The sequence below is a fragment of the Podarcis cretensis genome (genome assembly GCF_951804945.1).
Source record: "Podarcis cretensis genome assembly, chromosome: 2".
NCBI classification, from domain to species: Eukaryota; Metazoa; Chordata; class Lepidosauria; order Squamata; family Lacertidae; genus Podarcis; species Podarcis cretensis.
In genome coordinates this window covers 122,420,392-122,439,311 of record NC_137171.1, presented here as the reverse complement: position 1 = coordinate 122,439,311, position 18,920 = coordinate 122,420,392, and the positions used below count along the sequence as shown (strand labels likewise).

Sequence of the window (18,920 nt, the reverse complement as noted above, 5' to 3'; positions counted from 1 at the left end):
CAGGTTAAGAACAGTTTCAGGTTAAGAACGGACCTCCAGAACTAATTAAGTTCTTAACCTGAGGTACCACTGTACTATTTTGGGCCAGTGTATCCTTACGAGAAAGGGAGAGGGACTCCCTGCATGAGAGAGGGTCATAATGCCTTTATTTCATTGTACCATTGTTTCCTACAAGTCCCTCTAGGTTTACTATTCTGTCCATATTTCTAAGTTTGAAGTTGAAAGGAGATGCCCCTGGTTAGAAATGACAGAATGGTTATCTTTCCTGTTTCCTGTTTTCTGTATTTTTCCTGTTTCTTGAATTTTCCTTTGGAGAACGATAATATTGACCCTGGAGATCTCCATTCTTTCTTTTGATAGGAAAGATACAGTGCTGTATAGGGAAGCTTTTAAATGTGTAATGTTTTATTATGCTTTAAAATATGTTGGAAGCCACCCAGAGTGGCTGGGGCAACCCAATCAGATGGACGGGCTATAAATAATAATAAAAACTATTATTATTATTATTATTATTATTATTATTATTATTTGCTAGTAATTAAACATTGCTGGCAACACACATTTAGTGTGCATTTACCCTAAACTTCCAGGACCCATCACAGGTCACGATTTGTAGAGATGATTTGTATCATGATAGCTGTACATTTCTCAGAACGAATCCTCACTGAATTCAATGTAATCTACAGATAATTATGTCCAGAATTGCAGGCTGAATAGGTTAGTTGCAGGACTTTTAACAAAGTACCCATCCAGTTCTAGGACTATGGAAAAAGAATTCCCCCAGGACCCACCTTATTTACTCCTATGTCTTATTTCCAGAAAGTGAAATAAAATAGAGAGATATTTAATGGACTGGGACCTGGGAGATCAGGGTTAAATTCTAGTGAAGGCACAAGCTGTTTTGGAGTTGTAGTCCACTTGGTCAGATGAATCATTCTTGATAATCCATGAAATACCATGCAGTACTGCATTATCCTTCTATTTATTGAAACCCTGCCTTTCCCCCTTATGGGACTCAAGGCAGTTTGTGGATAAGAACAAGAACGGCTAAAAAAGAAAAGAACTATCTTTTCTTTAAAACAATTGTTAAACCATAAAAAATAATGACAGCAAGAACAGCACAGCACCAGCCCTTTCATTCAAAGCAGTCACTTCCCCAAAGTGTCGGAAGAAGAAAGTTCTCACCTGCTGGACGAAGGGAGTTGACTTTTTGAGTGTTTGGAGGGTTCTACTCGCTTCTCTCTCCCCAATCCCAACCCCACAAATGTCCCTACAGCTGTTAGAATCCAGCTCAGTTCACTTTAAACCTTAGAATCCAGAGGAATAAATACAATTACCTTGATTTGTTGAACGCAATCCGTTCCAGAAGACCGTTAGACTTCTGAACCGTTTGACAACCAAGGCGCAATTGCCGGTCGGCAAATTCCTTTTTTAAAATGGAGAAACGCGCCTTGGAAGCTGTTCAACTTCTGAGGCGCTTTCAGAAACGGAAGCATTCACATCCGGGTTGTTGGCGTTCGGGTTCCGAATTGTTCGGCTTCCGAAGTGTTTGACAGCTGAGGTTCCACTATATTTTGACATGCTGCAGCGCCACTGAAATCCAAAGCATTCCAAAATGAGGTGTTCGGGAACCAAGGTTTGACACGTGTGTGTGTGTGTGTGTGTGTGTGTGATGTTTTGGAGCTATTTATAAGGATATTCACCAAAATCTAGACGTCTGACATGGATTGCTAGATTTTCCTGGACATTTGAGCAATTTCCGCCCGTGCACTGTTCCGACAGTCGTATTCCAACTATGTCCGGAAAATTCCAGACATATGGCAACCCTATTATGTATACACATGGTTTGGGGCAGAAGGGTTGTAAAATACAGAAAAGCACATATGGGGACATGATGGTATGGTGATAAGGTAAAGGTAAAAGATAAAGGACCCTTGGACAGATAAAGTGACAGGTCAGGGTCTAATCCATACTCACACACAACCCAGCTGCTGATGCCACTGATACACTGGTATTGGTAAATCAAGATTAATTTGCCCCATTTATGTCAATGGCACTAAAATGTGATTGACTTCCTCTCAATTCAACCTGATCAGTTATTAGAAGCAGCCCAGCCCTTTGGGACAAGAAATCTGAAGCCTGAGAACCTGGGGTGTCACTCGGACTATGAGCACACCCTGCATTTAAAGCACATATCCCCCCCACACACATCCAAAATATGGGAACTGTAGTTTACCCCTCACAGGCACAACTCCCGACACCCTCCAGAAACTATACTTCCTGGGTAAAAATGCACTCTGAATGTATTTGGCATGTGCCCAAAGCTCCCCTGCGTGGGTCAGAGCATGACCCACCCCCTTTGAGAGGCACAGAGGGAGCTGATCCTGCTCCTTGGCCTTCCCTCTCCACCTGGTTTTCTCAACAGGCAACGCCAAGGTTTGAACCCTGGAGCTTCTGAATGGGAAGGATTTTCCCTTCCAGCTGCTGCTGAGCTACAGACAGTCTTCCTGCATAGCTTTCTAAGGCTTAAGAGGAACTGAACTGGTCTCCTAGAGAGGAAGGGAAGGGGGTGGAGTCCTCCAGGGCAATGCATTCCCCCCCCCCAAAAAAAATCCTTCCTGCCTGGCTTTGGACTTGGGAGGTGGGAAGGTGGCCTCTGTCTCTCCAAAGATCACATCAAGGGGCCCTTCTGAGATTTGGTAAGTCAACCCCCCCCCTATATTGTGCATTTTGGGGGAGAGTCCAAGGTCTTCTTTGGGGTAGGGTGCAGATGATCCATCCAGGGGACACCCCCCAAGTAAGGAGCTCAGATTCTGTCCCTCTGCAAAGTCAAGAAGCTCCCTACTGTTATAGGACTTCTAAGGTCTCACATATAATAAATCATATATTCATAAATTTTTATATGCCTGTTGTGTATGGAAGCGAGAGCTGGACCATAAAGAAGGCTGATCGCCAAAGAATTGATGCTTTTGAATTATGGTGCTGGAGGAGACTCTTGAGAGTCCCATGGACTGCAAGAAGATCAAACCTCTCCATTCTGAAGGAAATCAGCCCTGAGTGCTCACTGGAAGGACAGATTGTGAAGCTGAGGCTCCAGTACTTTGGCCACCTCATGAGAAGAGAAGACTCCCTGGAGAAGACCCTGATGTTGGGAAAGATGGAGGGCACAAGGAGAAGGGGGCGACAGAGGACGAGATGGTTGGATAGTGTTTTCGAGGTTACCAGCATGAGTCTGACCAAGCTGCGGGGGGGCAGTGGAGGACAGGAGTGCCTGGCGTGCTCTGGTCCAGGGGGTCACGAAGAGTCGGACACGACTAAACGACTAAACAACAACAAATATTCATAAATTTACAAGGCAAACCTACATAAGTATATAAACTACCTATATAGTACAGGAGAGCAATCCTGAAACCATTCTCTCCCAAATTGACCTCAAATGTTTCCCTGCAAGGAGGGAGGAAATGGGAAAGCCTCCCCATTGTCTCTTTGCTCACAAATCCTGTCTTAAGGGCATATCTGTGTATGAATAGGGCGAGCCTGTGACCTGGATTCAGAAACAATTTACCATCACAAAAGAATGGCCAGGATGCCCAGGTAAAAGCAATCAGTGACCATTATCAGGTATCCTGGCAGACAGGTTTTCTGCTGTAGACCGCCCCTCCAGTGATGTATGTATGATTTTTGGGGGGGTGGTCTTGAGCTACAGGGGAGGCAGTTAACACCATTGTTCTAGGTTCCTCCCCTCCCTCCCTGCATGGGGTGAGCGGGGGACCCTGTTGCAACAGTTTAATAAAGATCATGCTTACTATCTGCTTTGCTTCTCAATATTCTCTGGTTAGAATCATAGAATCACAGAGTTGGAAGAGACCACAAGGGCCATCGAGTCCAACCCCCTGCCAAGCAGGAAACACCATCAGAGCACTCCTGACATATGGTTGTCAAGCCTCTGCTTAAAGACCTCCAAAGAAGGAGACTCCACCACACTCCTTGGCAGCAAATTCCACTGTCGAACAGCTCTTACTGTCAGGAAGTTCTTCCTAATGTTTAGGTGGAATCTTCTTTCTTGTAGTTTGGAGCCATTGCTCCGTGTCCGCTTCTCTGGAGCAGCAGAAAACAACCTTTCTCCCTCCTCTATGTGACATCCTTTTATATATTTGAACATGGCTATCATATCACCCCTTAACCTCCTCTTCTCTTCTTAGTCGAGTCCGAGTCTTTGTGACCCCATGGACCAGAGCGCGCCAGGCATCCCTGTCTTCTAGAGGGCCCTTAAAGGTAAAGGTACCCCTGCCCGTACGGGCCAGTCTTGACAGACTCTGGGGTTGTGCGCCCATCTCACTCAAGAGGCCAGGGGCCAGCGCTGTCCGGAGACACTTCCGGGTCACGTGGCCAGCGTGACATCGCTGCTCTGGCGAGCCAGAGCCGCACACGGAAACGCCGTTTACCTTCCCGCTGGTAAGCGGTCCCTATTTATCTACTTGCACCCGGAGGTGCTTTCGAACTGCTAGGTTGGCAGGCGCTGGGACCGAGCAGCGGGAGCGCACCCCGCCGCAGGGATTCGAACCGCCGACCTTTCGATCGGCAAGTCCTAGGCGCTGAGGCTTTAACCCACAGCGCCACCTGCATCCCTCTTAACAACGGAAGGGGGAGCAACGAGTCCAATGTTGCCCAGAGAGCCCTTAGCAACCCTCTTAACAACGGAAGGGGGAGCAACGAGTCCACGTTGCCCAGAGAGCCCTTAGCAACCCCTCTTAACAACGGAAGGGGGAGCAACGAGTCCACGTTGCCCAGAGAGCCCTTAGCAAACCTCTCTTAACAACGGAAGGGGGAGCAAAGAGTCCACGCTGCCCAGAGAGCCCTTAGCAACCCCTCTTAACAACGGAAGGGGGAGCAACGAGTCCACGTTGCCCAGAGAGCCCTTAGCAAACCTCTCTTAACAACGGAAGGGGGAGCAACGAATCCACGTTGCCCAGAGAGCCCTTAGCAAACCTCTCTTAACAACGGAAGGGGGAGCAACGAGTCCACGCTGCCCAGAGAGCCCTTAGCAACCCCTCTTAACAACGGAAGGGGGAACAACGAGTCCACGTTGCCCAGAGAGCCCTTAGCAAACCTCTCTTAACAACGGAAGGGGGAGCAACGAGTCCAACGTTGCCCAGAGAGCCCTTAGCAACCCCTCTTAACAACGGAAGGGGGAGCAACGAGTCCACGCTGCCCAGAGAGCCCTTAGCAACCCCTCTTAACAACGGAAGGGGGAGCAACGAGTCCACGCTGCCCAGAGAGCCCTTAGCAACCCCTCTTAACAACGGAAGGGGGAGCAACGAGTCCACGTTGCCCAGAGAGCCCTTAGCAAACCTCTCTTAACAACGGAAGGGGGAGCAACGAGTCCACGTTGCCCAGAGAGCAATTTGAAAATAAAGCAGGAAATAAAGACTTTACAAACACAATTCGCGATGATATTAAGCAAAGAAGTTGAGTGGAACATCGAAAGGCTAAGACAGAAAAGTTTTGAATCAGCAAATAAATCAGGAAAATGGCTTGCGTGGCAACTGAAAAAAAGAAAGGAGCAGAATACAATCAATAAAATTATGATAAAGGGAGAAGAGACAACCGACCCGAAAGAGATAAGAGAAGGATTCTTGGACTTTTACAAGCAATTATATAAAAATAAAGAAAGGAATAATAAGAAGAAAATAGAAAGATATCTAAGAGAGAAAATGGTGCAAAAGATCCCGACAGACCAAAAAGACCAGCTGAATGCCCCAATAGAAAAAGAAGAAGTACAAGAAGCGATAAAGGACTTGAAAAGAGGGAAAGCCCCAGGACCAGACGGGTTTACATCAAGTTATTACAAAGAAATGAAAGAGGTGTTGACGACCCCACTGACCGTCGTTATGAACAATATCTTAAAAGAAAGAGACATTCCAGAAACGTGGAAAGAAGCATATATAACATTAATCCCAAAACAAGACTCTGACTTAACACAAGTCAAAAATTACAGGCCTATTTCGCTTCTGAATATAGATTATAAGATCTTTGCAGGAATTCTAGCAAAGAGACTGAAAAAGATATTAATAAAGATTATTCACAAGGATCAAGCAGGTTTCCTACCAGGCAGACAACTGAGAGATAACATAAGAACTATAATTAATGTCATAGAATATCTGTCTGATAGGTGTGATAAACCAGCGACTCTAATGTTTGTGGATGCAGAAAAGGCCTTTGACAACATAATTTGGGAATTTATGTTGAAGAATTTAGAACATATGGAGGTTGGTCAAGAGTTTTTCAATGGCATAAAGGCAATCTATACAGAACAGAGAGCAAAATTAATAGTGAACAATGTTATTACTGAAGATATAAAAATATCTAAAGGAACAAGACAAGGTTGCCCGTTATCGCCATTATTATTTATAACGGTTCTGGAAGTCTTTCTAAATGCAATTAGACAAAACAAACAAATAAAGGGGGTAGCAGTAGGTCAAAATGAGTATAAAGTTAAAGCCTTTGCCGACGATTTGGTACTGACTATGGAAGAACCAGTAGAAAGTATAGAGGAGGTACTGGACGAGATGGACAAATTTGGTACGGTGGCAGGATTCAGATTGAATAAAAGACAAAAATGATTGTAAAAAATATGGATCAAAAGATGATCGATTTAATGCAACAACGAACAGAGATAGAGGTGGTGAAAAAGGTTAAATATTTGGGAATTTGGGTGACAGCCAAGAATATTGATCTATACCAAAATAATTACATCCCGGTATGGAAGGGAATAAAGAAGGATCTGGAGGTGTGGGCCAGAATGAAATTATCATTTTGGGGAAGAATTTCCACAATAAAAATGACGGTGCTACCAAAGATGTTATTCCTATTTCAGACCTTACCCATATTAAAGGGTATAGGAATTTTTAAAGAATGGCAAAAAGTGATTTCAAGGTATATCTGGCAGGGGAAGAAGCCTAGAATAAAATTTAAATTACTGACGGATGTAAAAGAAAGAGGAGGCTTCGCCCTGCCAGATATGAGACTATACTATGAAGCAGCCTGTCTGTGCTGGTTAAAAGAATGGATAAAGTTAGAAAATAATGAATTATTAGATCTTGAAGGATTTGATAACAGATTTGGGTGGCACGCGTATCTTTGGTGTGATAAAAAAAGGGTTCACAAAGGATTTGGAAACCACATCTTCAGGGGTTCACTAATAGAGGTTTGGGAGAGATACAAGAATATACTGGAACCAAAAGTTCCACACTGGCTGTCCCCGTTAGAGGTAATAACTGTGAAGAAGATCAATATGAGAAATAAATGGGCCACTTATGGGGAACTGATAGTTAAAGAGGGAGGAAAATGGAAACTGAAGCCATATGAACAAGTTAAAGATCTAGTTTACGATTGGTTGCACCATTACCAAGTTAATGAAATATTTAAAAAAGATCTGAAGGAAAAGGGTTATGTGGAAAGGGAATCAAATTTCCAAAAGGACATTATAAACAATGAGTACAAAATTCTGTCAAAAATGTATAAGATATTGCTGGAATGGAATACGAAAGATGAAGAGGTCAAATCGGTAATGATACAGTGGGCAAAGGATTTTGGGTACAATATTCAATTTGAAGATTGGGAAAAATTGTGGAAAGAGCATTTAAAATTTACAGCATGTATCACACTGAAGGAGAATGTGATGAAAATGTTTTACAGATGGTATATGACACCTGTAAAATTAGCAAAGATGTATAAGGTTGATAACAAATGTTGGAAGTGCAAAGATAAGGAAGGGACATTCTTTCATCAGTGGTGGGAATGTAAGAAAGTGAAAAGTTTTTGGGAAATGATCTATAATGAGTTGAAAAAAATGTTAAGATATACTTTTGCGAAAAAACCCGAAGCTTTTCTTTTAGGTATGGTAGGAAAGGACATCAGAAGAAAGGACTGTAAGCTTTTCCAGTATGCGGTAACGGCAGCCAGAATCCTGTTGGCTCAGAAGTGGAAACAAGAGGAAATACCGACGATAGAAGAATGGAGACTAAAAATGACAGACTATGCAGAACTGGACAAATTAACTGGGAAAATTAGATATATTAAAGATCAAAAGTTCATCGAAGACTGGGGGAAATTTGTGGATTATCTGAAAAATATATGTGGTGTGAACACAACGCTAGCGGGATTTAAAGAGGCACTGTAAAAAAAGAAAATAAGTATTGTTTATGAGAAATAATAGGAGTAAGGAGGAAAAATGGCAATACGAAAGAAGGGAATGTGTACTAAAGGTGTAACTACGGATGATTGTCAGAGACGTTGAAGGAAGTCAAAAAATAATTATGATTTGTTGTATGCGGGATTGAACGAAGAATTGAAGGGAACTTTATAAAATGTATAATAATAAAAATTATTATAAAAAAAAAAAAAGGAAGGGGGAGCAACGAGTCCACGTTGCCCAGAGAGCCCTTAGCAACCCCTCTTAACAACCGAGGAGGAAGCAGGGAGCAACGAGTTCTGGCCAGAGAGCCCTTAGCAATCCTTCTTAATGAGACAGTCTGAGCCTCAAGGAGAAGGGAGGGCGGAAAAATTGAACTAAGCACAACCCCCCCCCGGGAAAAAAAACGGGGCGGGGGTGTGTGGAGAGGGTTGCAGGGCAAAAATAAGGCAGTGCCGCAGAGATGCCCAACTGAGCAAGGGAGCAAGTGTGGGTTGGCGGTTAGAGAAGAAGCCAGCAGGGCTGGTGTTTGCAAGGCCTAAAAAGGAGCCTGGTGCATCAGTGCATTTAAAGGGCATCCCCACCCCCCAACCAATTTTTCCAAAATCATGCGAACTGTAGCTTGCCTCTGTTACCGGAAAAATCCAAGGGCTCCCTTGGACAAAAAGTAAAGGCACCAACCAGAGTAAATTGGAGCAAAACAGCAGCCTGTAGGCTTGGCCTTTATTGAACTGTTGCAACAGGGTGCTCCCCTCACTTGCAGGTGAGAGGAAAGACACAGAAAAATGGTGTGCAAGACCTTATAAAAACTTTTGAAATTCCCCTCCTCTAGGTCAAGCTCACCCCCAGAAACATCATGCATACATTACAGAAAGGAGGGGTTGAGGGAGGAGTTGCAGTGGTAACCTGAGTGTCCTGTCACCTGGCTGGTTCCCTTCTCTCCCCCTCCCCATGAGTACTTTCCAGGTGACAGAGGGGAGTTTGCAGTTTCCTGCCCCCTGAGGGAAGATCTGATCAGTGTCCTTTGTTTCAGTCCATGCTGAATCCACTCCCATATGGAAGTTCTTTGTGATCTTGATTGTCTTCTGTCTAGGACCATCAGGGTTGGCATAGCAACTGGGCAGGGCTCCTGTGTATGTGCTGGGATGCTGAAGGGATTATGGCTGCCCTGTATCAAACCTTCCCCATTTTGTAGTCCTTCCTTCATGGAGTAAAATAAAAGCGGAACAGTGCAAATCCGATGTATGGTTGATTTTCTATGAATTTATAACAGAAGCATAGCGTATGTAGTGTGAGTGTGAGTGTGTGTGAAGTTTGTACAAACTGAATGATTGGGGTGGGGGGTTCCTGCTACATCTCTCACAGAGGCACAATTCCCAGTAACTCTTCTAACAACCTACCGCTCCCAGGATCCTTTTGCAAGGATAACATGCGATGTGAATGTGTTTCGCGCGTGCCCAGAACCCTGTTCAAAACCCCCCCTCTGTGTTCAGGGGGTGGCTCCTCCTTGCGTCTTCCCCAGGACTTGCTCCCTGGCTTTTCATAATAGGGAAAATGCCATGGATTGATAATAATAATAATAATAATAATAATAATAATTTATTATTTATACCCCGCCCATCTAGCTGGGCCTCCCCAGCCACTCTGGGCGGCTTCCATAAAAACCAAAAATACAGTAAAATATCACACGTTAAAAACTTCCCTAAACAGGGCTGCCTTAAGATGTCTTCTGAATGTCAGGTAGTTGTTTATCGCTGTGACATCTGCTGGGAGGGTGTTCCACAGGGCGGGCGCCACTACCGAGAAGGCCCTCTGCCTGGTTCCCTGTAGCTTTGCTTCTCGCAATGAGGGAACCGCCAGAAGGCCCTCGGCGCTGGACCTCAGCGTCCGGGCAGAATGATGGGGGAGGAGACGCTCCTTCAGATATACTGGACCGAGGCCGTTTAGGGCTTTAAAGGTCAGCACCAACACTTTGAATTGTGCTCGGAAACATGCAGTAGTCCAAGCGGGAGATAACCAGAGCATGCACCACTCTGGCGAGGCCGTCCTCAGGCAGATAGGGTCTCAGACTGCGTCCCAGATGGAGCTGGTAAACAGCTGCCCTGGACACAGATTTGACCTGTGCCTCCATGGACAGCTGTGAGTCCGAAACATCTCCCAGGCTGTGCACCTAGTCCTTCAGGGGCACAGTTACCCCATTCAGGACCAGGGAATCCTCCACACCTGCCCGCCTCCTGTCCCCCAAAAACAGTACTTCTGTCTTGTCAGGATTCAACCTCAATCTGTTAGCCGCCATCCATCCCCCAACCGCCTCCAGACACTCACACAGGACCTTCACCGCCTTCACTGGTTCTGATTTAAAAGAGAGGTAGAGCTGGGTATCATCCGCATCCCCAGTCACAAGAAATCCCTTGGGTCCTAATGAGTTGCCATTTCAGTGATGATTCAGTGTACATTTAATCCCAGCAAACACAAGGTAGCTTTCCTGTACTTCTCAAAATATCTGTACACAGTCATTATATGTAGATTCATCACTGCCAGCAAAAAAAAAAAAAGGCAAATAAAAAATAAAAAGGGTCTCAGCCTGCGTACCAGATGGAGCTGGTAAACAGCTGCCCTGGATACAGATTTGACCTGTGCCTCCATGGACAGCTGTGAGTCCAAAATGACTCAATGGAGCTTCTGCCTGCAAAGAGCAGCCGCCCCGCCTCCTGCCCTTTTTGGCCTTTTAAGGGTTAAAGAGAAACGAACTGGATTCCTAGAGCGGAAGGGAATAGGGCGGGAGATAAAGGGGGGGGGTTGCAGAGTCCTCCAGGAGAGAAAGCCCCTCCCTCCCCCCCAAGCCCCTTCCTGCTTGGCTTTTCCCCAGGGGGAGGAACGTGGTCTTTGTCTCCATTGGGGGGACCCTTCTGGGATCCGGTGAGTTGCTGTTCCCCCTTTATTTTGTGCATTTGGGCGAAGGGGAGTCCCAGGGCTGCAGGAAGAAGAGGGTGCAAAGGGGACCTGATCCATCCAGGATGCTCCCCTCAAACAGGGAGGGCAGCCTTTTTCTCTCCCTCTGTGCAAAGGCAGGAAATGCTATTTGAAATATTGCGGGGAGGGGAGCATTTAAAGTTGATCTCGGTGCAAGTGTATCTCCAGTTGAGCTTTGATTAGATTTAGTAGCCCCTTCCCATTAATCAGGCGGTGGCTTTACCAAGGGTTCTGGAGGACACGCATGTGCCCATTCAGACGTGCAATGGCTGTGAGACGGAAGAGGATCATTTGAGACTGAATACAAAGCCCTAATGAGAACTATTGGAGGTCTAGTAATCAGAAGAATCAAATGGCTGTAGTGGGGGAGGAGAAGCAATGGAGGGAGCCCCGCCCCCCAACCTGCAAAGAACCATAATTCACAGATTCCCCTGTTATGGGGGGAAGCTGGATGGTTACGAGCTTAGCAAGGGAAGGCAGGTTGGTGGTGACCATTTATTTTACTGCACCTTTTATGTCTCCTTTCTGAAGCCTTAGCCTGAGAGATGCTATTACATGTGGACACTACTGAGCAAGATGGACCAGTGGTTTGATTGGCCATTTCTGCCCTTTAGGATTAACCTCATCTTGAGCTACAGTGGCCATATTCTGTGCCCTCAAGCTGTCCCTTTTCTTTATTTAACACAGTGCACAAATCCCTCCCTTTAGGCAAAAATCTGGAAGCCAGGGATAGAAGAATTAAAAATTGAACTGAATATTTGAAAATTAAAAGCAAACTCCTGGAGCTGTGGAAGATAAACAAAGCCCCAGAAATTAAGCACCACCCTCAAGCTTAGATTGCTACATCCCACTCCCCCTTGAGAAATAGCACCAAAAATACTCATTGAGTCCCTGCTGTTTCACTTTTTAAGCTTACGTTATTGTTTTTTTCTCATTGATTGCCTTGGTCTAATCACTGAGGTTCAGCTTCACTTACATCACACGGCTTCTCTGAAAAGGAATAAGATGGCTGCTAAAGGCTTTAGGTTTTGCTTCCTTTAACCAGACCAATGCATTTTTGTACTATAAAGAGCCACGTTTTTCTGGCCCACTTGCAAATCTGTACAGTTTCAACCAATCTTAATGTGACCTGATTACTGCAATCCTGTCTGCATATTAATTTATGTGGGAGTAAGGCCCGAAAACAAAAGATGTACAGTCATACCTGTTGAATGGTTTCTTTAAATGTAAAGGTTCATCATTGTTCCACCCGATGTGTATGTCTTTAAGGGGCCAGAGAAAGGGCCAGAGCAAAATAATGAGACCCAGCTTTACAGCTGTGAAACATAGCAGGTGCTGCTGAGTTGTATTGATTAAGGTGTGTCAGCATTTGGGTGTAGTATATAAGGAGCAGCACCTAGCTCTCCCATTACCCTAGGGGATGGGTTGGTGGTTGGGTCTGGTTTGTTGTTGATGTATTTTGTGTAAATGGAGTTTTTGTTTTTGTAATTAAAACCTTGTTTAAGTTACTTTTGAGTCCCTTTTTAATGCATAGTCTCCCCAGCAAGCTCTCTGCAGCGCTACCATACTGCAAATAGCCAACAATACCTTGGTTTTAGAACAGCTTAGTTCTTGAACATTTTGGCTCTTGAATGCCACAAACCCAAAAGTGAATGTTCCAGTTTGTGAACTATTTTTGGAAGCCAAACGTCTGACGGGGCTTCTGCAGCTTCTGATTGGCTGCAGAAGCTTCCTGCAGCCAATCAGAAGCCGCGCTTTGGTTTCTGAACGTTTTGGAAGTCAAACAGAACGGATTCTGTTTGACTTCCAAGGTATAACTGTACTTCTGAGTGACATGTACAAAATTGGTCTATAATTTCATTGTAGTGTGAATTATCATTGAATGAATGGATAACAGGAGACTTTTCTAAGCCTCCTTCCAACTTTTTTTTTTTGCCTTTTTTTTTTGCTGGCAGTGATGAATCTACATATAATGACTGTGTACAGATATTTTGAGAAATACAGGAAAGCCACCTTGTGTTTGCTGGGATTGAATGTACACTGAATCATCACTGAAATGGCAACTCATTAGGACCCAAGGGATTTCTTGTGACCAAGCAACTCACTTCTCAGTCACAACCGTTGACTACGCTCACATTGTTTTAAAACACAGGGAGTAACATGTCAGTTTGCATTTCTTAGTGCAGAAAGAGGGTTCTGGAAGCTTCTCTGTGTGAAAAAAAACAAGCAGAAGGTTCCTGGTGTTTGGGTTATTCCTTCAGAGAAACTGAGTACAGTGGACGCTCGGGTTGCGAATGTGATCCATGCGGGAAGCACGTTTGCAACCCACAGCAGTGCGTCTGCATACGCACAGGTTGCGATTCGGCGCATGCGCGACCCCCGAAACCCGGCAGTAACCCGTTCCGGTACGTCCGGGTTTTTGGTGGGTCCGTAACCCAAAAAAACACAACCTGTAGCGTCTGTAACCCGAGGTATGACTACAGCTTGCTTAAACTGGTTCTGTTATCTCTTCTTCAAGGTCTTGCTGACTATAAAAAGAGGCCAGAAGGAGCCTGGGTTTCACTTTCTACCTCTCTTCCTTCTGGTGTGGTCTGTAGATAGTATGCTTGGTATTAAGGTTTAAGTTATTGTAAGTTTAAGTCTGCTGCAACTGGATTTCTTCTGGACAGTGCCAATCCGGATTGTATTGGATTTGTGACCATTATGCTCATTTGCCTTCAGTAGCAGTAAAGCTCTGCTGGATGAAATATCAGTTGCCTCTGGTCTATTTTTTCGGAATCCTGCAACGTGTTTTAAGTTTTTGCTCTGCAGCTATACATTGGAATCTGCTCTGGATCAATACTGAGTAGAATTTCATGACAGAGCCAGGCTGACCCCTCTGGTGTTACAGTGCTGAGGTCTGCTTGTCTCACAAGGTGAGGAGGGAGAATGAAGTGACCCTGAGGTCAACCTGGAAGAAGCCTGACGCTTCTCTGAGCCCGGCTTTGGCTGGGGAGGGCGGGATATAAATTTATTATTATTATAGAAGTGGTTCTTGTCCAATGATTTGAGAAAAGCTGACATAGAAGTTGGCTGCATATTTTGCATCATAACTTTTCTTCCAGGAGCACTATTGAATTATATAATAATAATAATAATAATAATAATAATAATAATAACAACAACAACAACAACAACAACAACAACAACAACAACAACAATATAATGATGATGATGTACAGTGGTGCCCCGCAAGAGGAATGCGCCGCAAGACGGAAAACCCGCTAGACGAAAGGGTTTTCCGTTTTGGAGGTGCTTCGCAAAACGAATTTCCTATGGGCTTGCTTCGCAAGACGAAAATGTCTTGCGAGATCCAGCGGGGTTTTTTCCTCTCCCCCCCCCCCTTTTTCTAAGCCGCTAAGCCGCTTATCAGCTAAGCCGCTTAACAGCTGATCCGCTAAGCCGCTAATAGCGCTAAGCCGCTAATAGGGTTGCTTCGCAAGACGAAAAAACCGCAAGACGAAGAGGCTCGCGGAACGGATTCTTTTCGTCTTGCGAGGCACCACTGTACCACTATAATCCAGCCCTGGTTGCTAGTGAGACTCATCCACACTTGCTCAGCGAGCATTTTTCCTCTTCTGACAGTGTAGCAATCTTATAACAGAGCAATGTCTTGGCTTTGTAGGATTTGGTAGCACCTCTCGTTAGGACACACAATGGCAGAAGAACGAAGGAGTTCCCTTAGACCTCGTGGAGGTTTCCTTGGAGCGCAGATGGACAAGGAAGCAGGAAGAGGCCGCAATGCCGCCAAGATTGGGAGCGGTTGGGCATCCTGGAGAACCTCGCTGCAGAAAGTCCTGAGTGAGCAGCGTGCCCACAGCTCAGATGTACATCGCCAGCAGTTCAGGAATTTCCACTACCAAGATGCACAGGGGCCCCGAGAGATTTGCAACCGACTCTACCACATTTGCCATCGGTGGCTGAAGCCAGAGCAACACACAAAGAAGGAGATGCTGGACCTGCTGATCCTGAAGCAGTTCATGAGTGTCCTTCCACCAGAGATGGAGACCTGGGTGAAAGAATGTGGAGCGGAGACCAGTTCCCAGGCGATGGCCCTGGTTGAAGGTTACGTCCTGAGCCAGGCAGAGGAGAAGCAGCAGGCAGGACAGCAGGTGAGAGTGTTTCATTTAGATAGTTCCAGAAGTTTTGGAATCGGAGGGAGGGTATCCCAAAAGTCTCTACTAATTGCCCATTCTCTTTTGGAAAGCATTTAAGGAAGTTTCCCCACCCCACAGTCATCCCTTTTCTTATCCTTCTTCCCATTCTGTGTTTTGAATCATCGTTACTGTTTCAGGGAGAGGATATGGTTGCAGAAATGGAGACTGATTACTCAGAGGCAGAGACGGCTGCATCGGACACCAGAGAGAGGCCACTTGGTAATATTTAATGGGATTTATCCCAATTTCATCTTGGAAACAGGCTTTGAGCTTGTTTAATCTTTTCTGGAAGGACACTTCTCTCTAGTATTTTCCACCCCCTGGGTAAATATTAATGGGATGTATCTCAAATTAGCTTCTTTCTGTTGAGTGTGAAATAAATCTGGCGGATCCGTTGTTTCTTTGGGGGGGGGCGGGGAGACACTTGTCGCCAGTTTTTTCCACAGATGAAAAATATCCTTGCTTAAAACAGCTCACTACTTTATGCATGGGGACCTGCACATTTTGCCCAAAGGAGGAGAGTCGCATTTTCACACAACTGATATATAAAATGGTATAAACACATCTCTTTATAAGCACTTGAATAAAATAAGTTGGTTTTTTCCCCCTAAGGCCTGTGTATACTTAAGAATGCATCACTTAACCTCCGAGAGGAGCAAGTTCAACTGTCTTCCCACTAACTTTGATTCTCACAGGTGACAAAATGATGATGGCAAGACCTCCTCAACCATCTGCTCTTCACAGTGGAGGGGATGCAGGTTCTGTGGCACTGGAACAGGTAGGGGGCAGATCAGTGGGGAGAGAGGGGCTGAGGGTAGCCAGGGTGCCTCTGTCCCCTCACCTGCCTGGGCCTGGATGAATCTCTCTTCCGCTTTGCCTCTTTAAAATCTCCTCAGCAAAGGCTTTGAAGGCCACTCAAAGGAGGTTTAAATGCTGACAATAATGACCAGCCACCTCTTATTAACAAGCCCTTCAGATAAAGCTAGAATTATTTCTTGGTGGTTGCAGCAGTATTATTTATGGATTTTTAAAAGACTTAATGCTAAAATAGGATTCCAAAGAGCTGACAAACAAAAAGGTAGTTATGGAAAGATTAAAAATCAAAACACACATCATGAAAACACACCGTGATACTGTACCATTATAATGCTAAAATAAACACCCATAATCAGAATGCACAGCAAGGCAGTCCCATTAAAACAACCCAATGATGAGTAATGGATATTCCATATGCGATCTCGTGAAGTGAAATTGTTTCCTTTTTCTTTTAGAATCCAGCATCCTTTGAAGATGTGGCTGTGAATTTCACGGAGGAAGAGTGGGCTCTGCTGGATGCTGACCAGAGAGCTCTGCATAAGGAAGTAATGGAAGAGACCTGTGGCATCATGGATTCTCTTGGTGAGGCTCCATGCTGTATATATTTTTTTGAAAACCATAATTTTATATGTGATGAACCAACAATATCCTCATGTAGCTGAGTAGCACCACCTAGATAACCTGGGATTCTGTTTTTATATATATAATTTTTATTTATGATTTTCAGTTTTGTACATTTCAATAATTTTACAATGATTTTAACATTTCGAAACTACTTCCTTCCCCTTCTTTCTGCTGTTCCTTTCTCCGGTTTTTTATCTTTTCTGCATATTCCGAATTAACTTAACTTAATCATTTATTCATCTACTTTAAATGTACCGTATTTTTCACCCCATAGGACGCACTTTTTCCCCTCCAAAAATGAAGGGGAAATCTGGGTGCGTCCTATGGGGCGAATGCAGGCTTTCACTGAAGTTTGGAGAGCGAGAGGGGTCGGTGCGCACCGACCCCTCTCGCTCTCCAGGCTTCAGGAAGACATCCACAGCCTGGGCAGCCCTGCAGGAGGTCCGGCAGGGCTGTCTAGGCTGCGGATAGCAGCCTGCTTCCCGGAGCGTCGGGCGCCCTGAAAGCAGAGCGCCCGGCGCTTCGGGAGCACATCCGCAGCCTGGGCAGCCCTGCAGGAGGTCCGGCAGGGTCGTCTAGGCTGCGGATAGCAGCCTGCTTCCCGGAGCGTCAGGCGCCCTGAAAGCAGAGCGCCCGGCGCTTCGGGAACACATCCGCAGCGTGGGGAGCCCTGCAGGAGGTCCGGCAGGGTCGTCTAGGCTGCGGATAGCAGCCTGCTTCCCGGAGCGTCAGGCGCCCTGAAAGCAGAGCGCCCGGCGCTTCGGGAACACATCCGCAGCGTGGGGAGCCCTGCAGGAGGTCCGGCAGGGTCGTCTAGGCTGCGGATAGCAGCCTGCTTCCCGGAGCGTCAGGCGCCCTGAAAGCAGAGCGCCCGGCGCTTCGGGAACACATCCGCAGCGTGGGGAGCCCTGCAGGAGTTTCCCGCAGGGCTCCCCACGCTGCGGATAGCAGCCTGCCGCCTGAGGCAGACATCGGCCAGCCCCTCAAGCTTGGGGGACAGCAGGGAGGCGCAGCGCCGTTCCTAAACCTGGTTCGGTTTCCCCGACCTGCTTTGGGGGGGGGGAAATAAAGGGGAAAAAATTTCCTTTATTCCCCCCCCCCCAAAAAAAACTAGGTGCGTCCTATGGGACGGAGCGTCCTATGGGATGAAAAATACAGTATACTCTTATAAAACTGCAGGTTATTTCAGTAATCTTGCCAATGTTATTATCTATTTACAGTTTGTTTGGAAATATTCAGTAAACCATTTCCTTTCTTTTGTAAAAAGTTTGTTATCTTGATTTCTTATTTTTCTGATAAGTCTCACCGTTTCTGCGTATTCCATAAGTTTTTGAATCCATTCTTCTTTTGTCAGAATTTTTCTTTCCATTTTTGGGCAAGCTGTGTATCAGCTTTTATGTCTGTTTTCCAGAATGTGGAATAAAGCGGAAGAATATTAACTGGACATGGGAGACCAGGGATTAAATCACCGCTCGGCTACGACGCTCCCTGGGTGATCTCTGCCCAGTCGCTGTATCTCAGCCTATGCTACCTCTCAGGATTGTTGTATGAATAGCATTGGGCTAAGGAGACCCATGAACGCTGCCTCAAGCTCCTTGAAGGAAAAGTTGGACAGATGTAAATGAAATGCTAATGAACAATGATGATAATTAAAAGTCTTGTTTTCACTTGGTCTGTCACTTACTTTTAAATTGGGGGGAGTGGGGTCTGTGTGGCCAGGTTTGAAATCATGAAAAACGCATCCTAAAGAAAAATCACTCTGGGGGTCGATCAGGATAGTGAGACCTACAAACATTGAACTTTACTTGTAGGTCATCAGCATATCCAGAGTGTGGTTGTCTGAGAGGCTTGCAGTTCACGCATCCGTACTACATATAAGCTCTGTAGACCGGTTCTCATCTGAACCATCCTCTGCACTACCCTACTTTTTGTAATTGTGATTTAAATTTGCCAAAGGGCTTTTCTTCTATCTTCAACACCCTCAAGCTTCACAGATTCGTTGTGGCATAAGCTCTCTTTTTGGAGCTGCGGTACATGTAGTAAACGTCATCAGATGCATTGTTCTTGATAACCTATGAAAGTTTATCCAATAATATATTTGCTAGCCTTTAAAATGT

General features: G+C 45.3%; 2 protein-coding genes across 2 annotated transcripts in view; one reads left to right on the top strand and one right to left on the bottom strand.

Moving 5' to 3' along the window:
- LOC307208537 (uncharacterized protein) overlaps positions 1–18,920 on the bottom strand; it is a 100,116-nt gene that overhangs the window by 24,826 nt on the left and 56,370 nt on the right. The window lies entirely within an intron of this gene.
- LOC307208978 (neurotrophin receptor-interacting factor homolog) lies at positions 10,957–18,470 on the top strand. The gene is made up of 6 exons (XM_079964043.1): positions 10,957–11,113; positions 14,832–15,318; positions 15,501–15,582; positions 16,059–16,141; positions 16,635–16,761; positions 18,215–18,470. The coding sequence occupies exons 2-6, from the start codon at positions 14,863–14,865 to the stop codon at positions 18,265–18,267; spliced, it is 801 nt and encodes a 266-aa protein (XP_079820169.1). The 5' UTR covers positions 10,957–11,113; positions 14,832–14,862; the 3' UTR covers positions 18,268–18,470.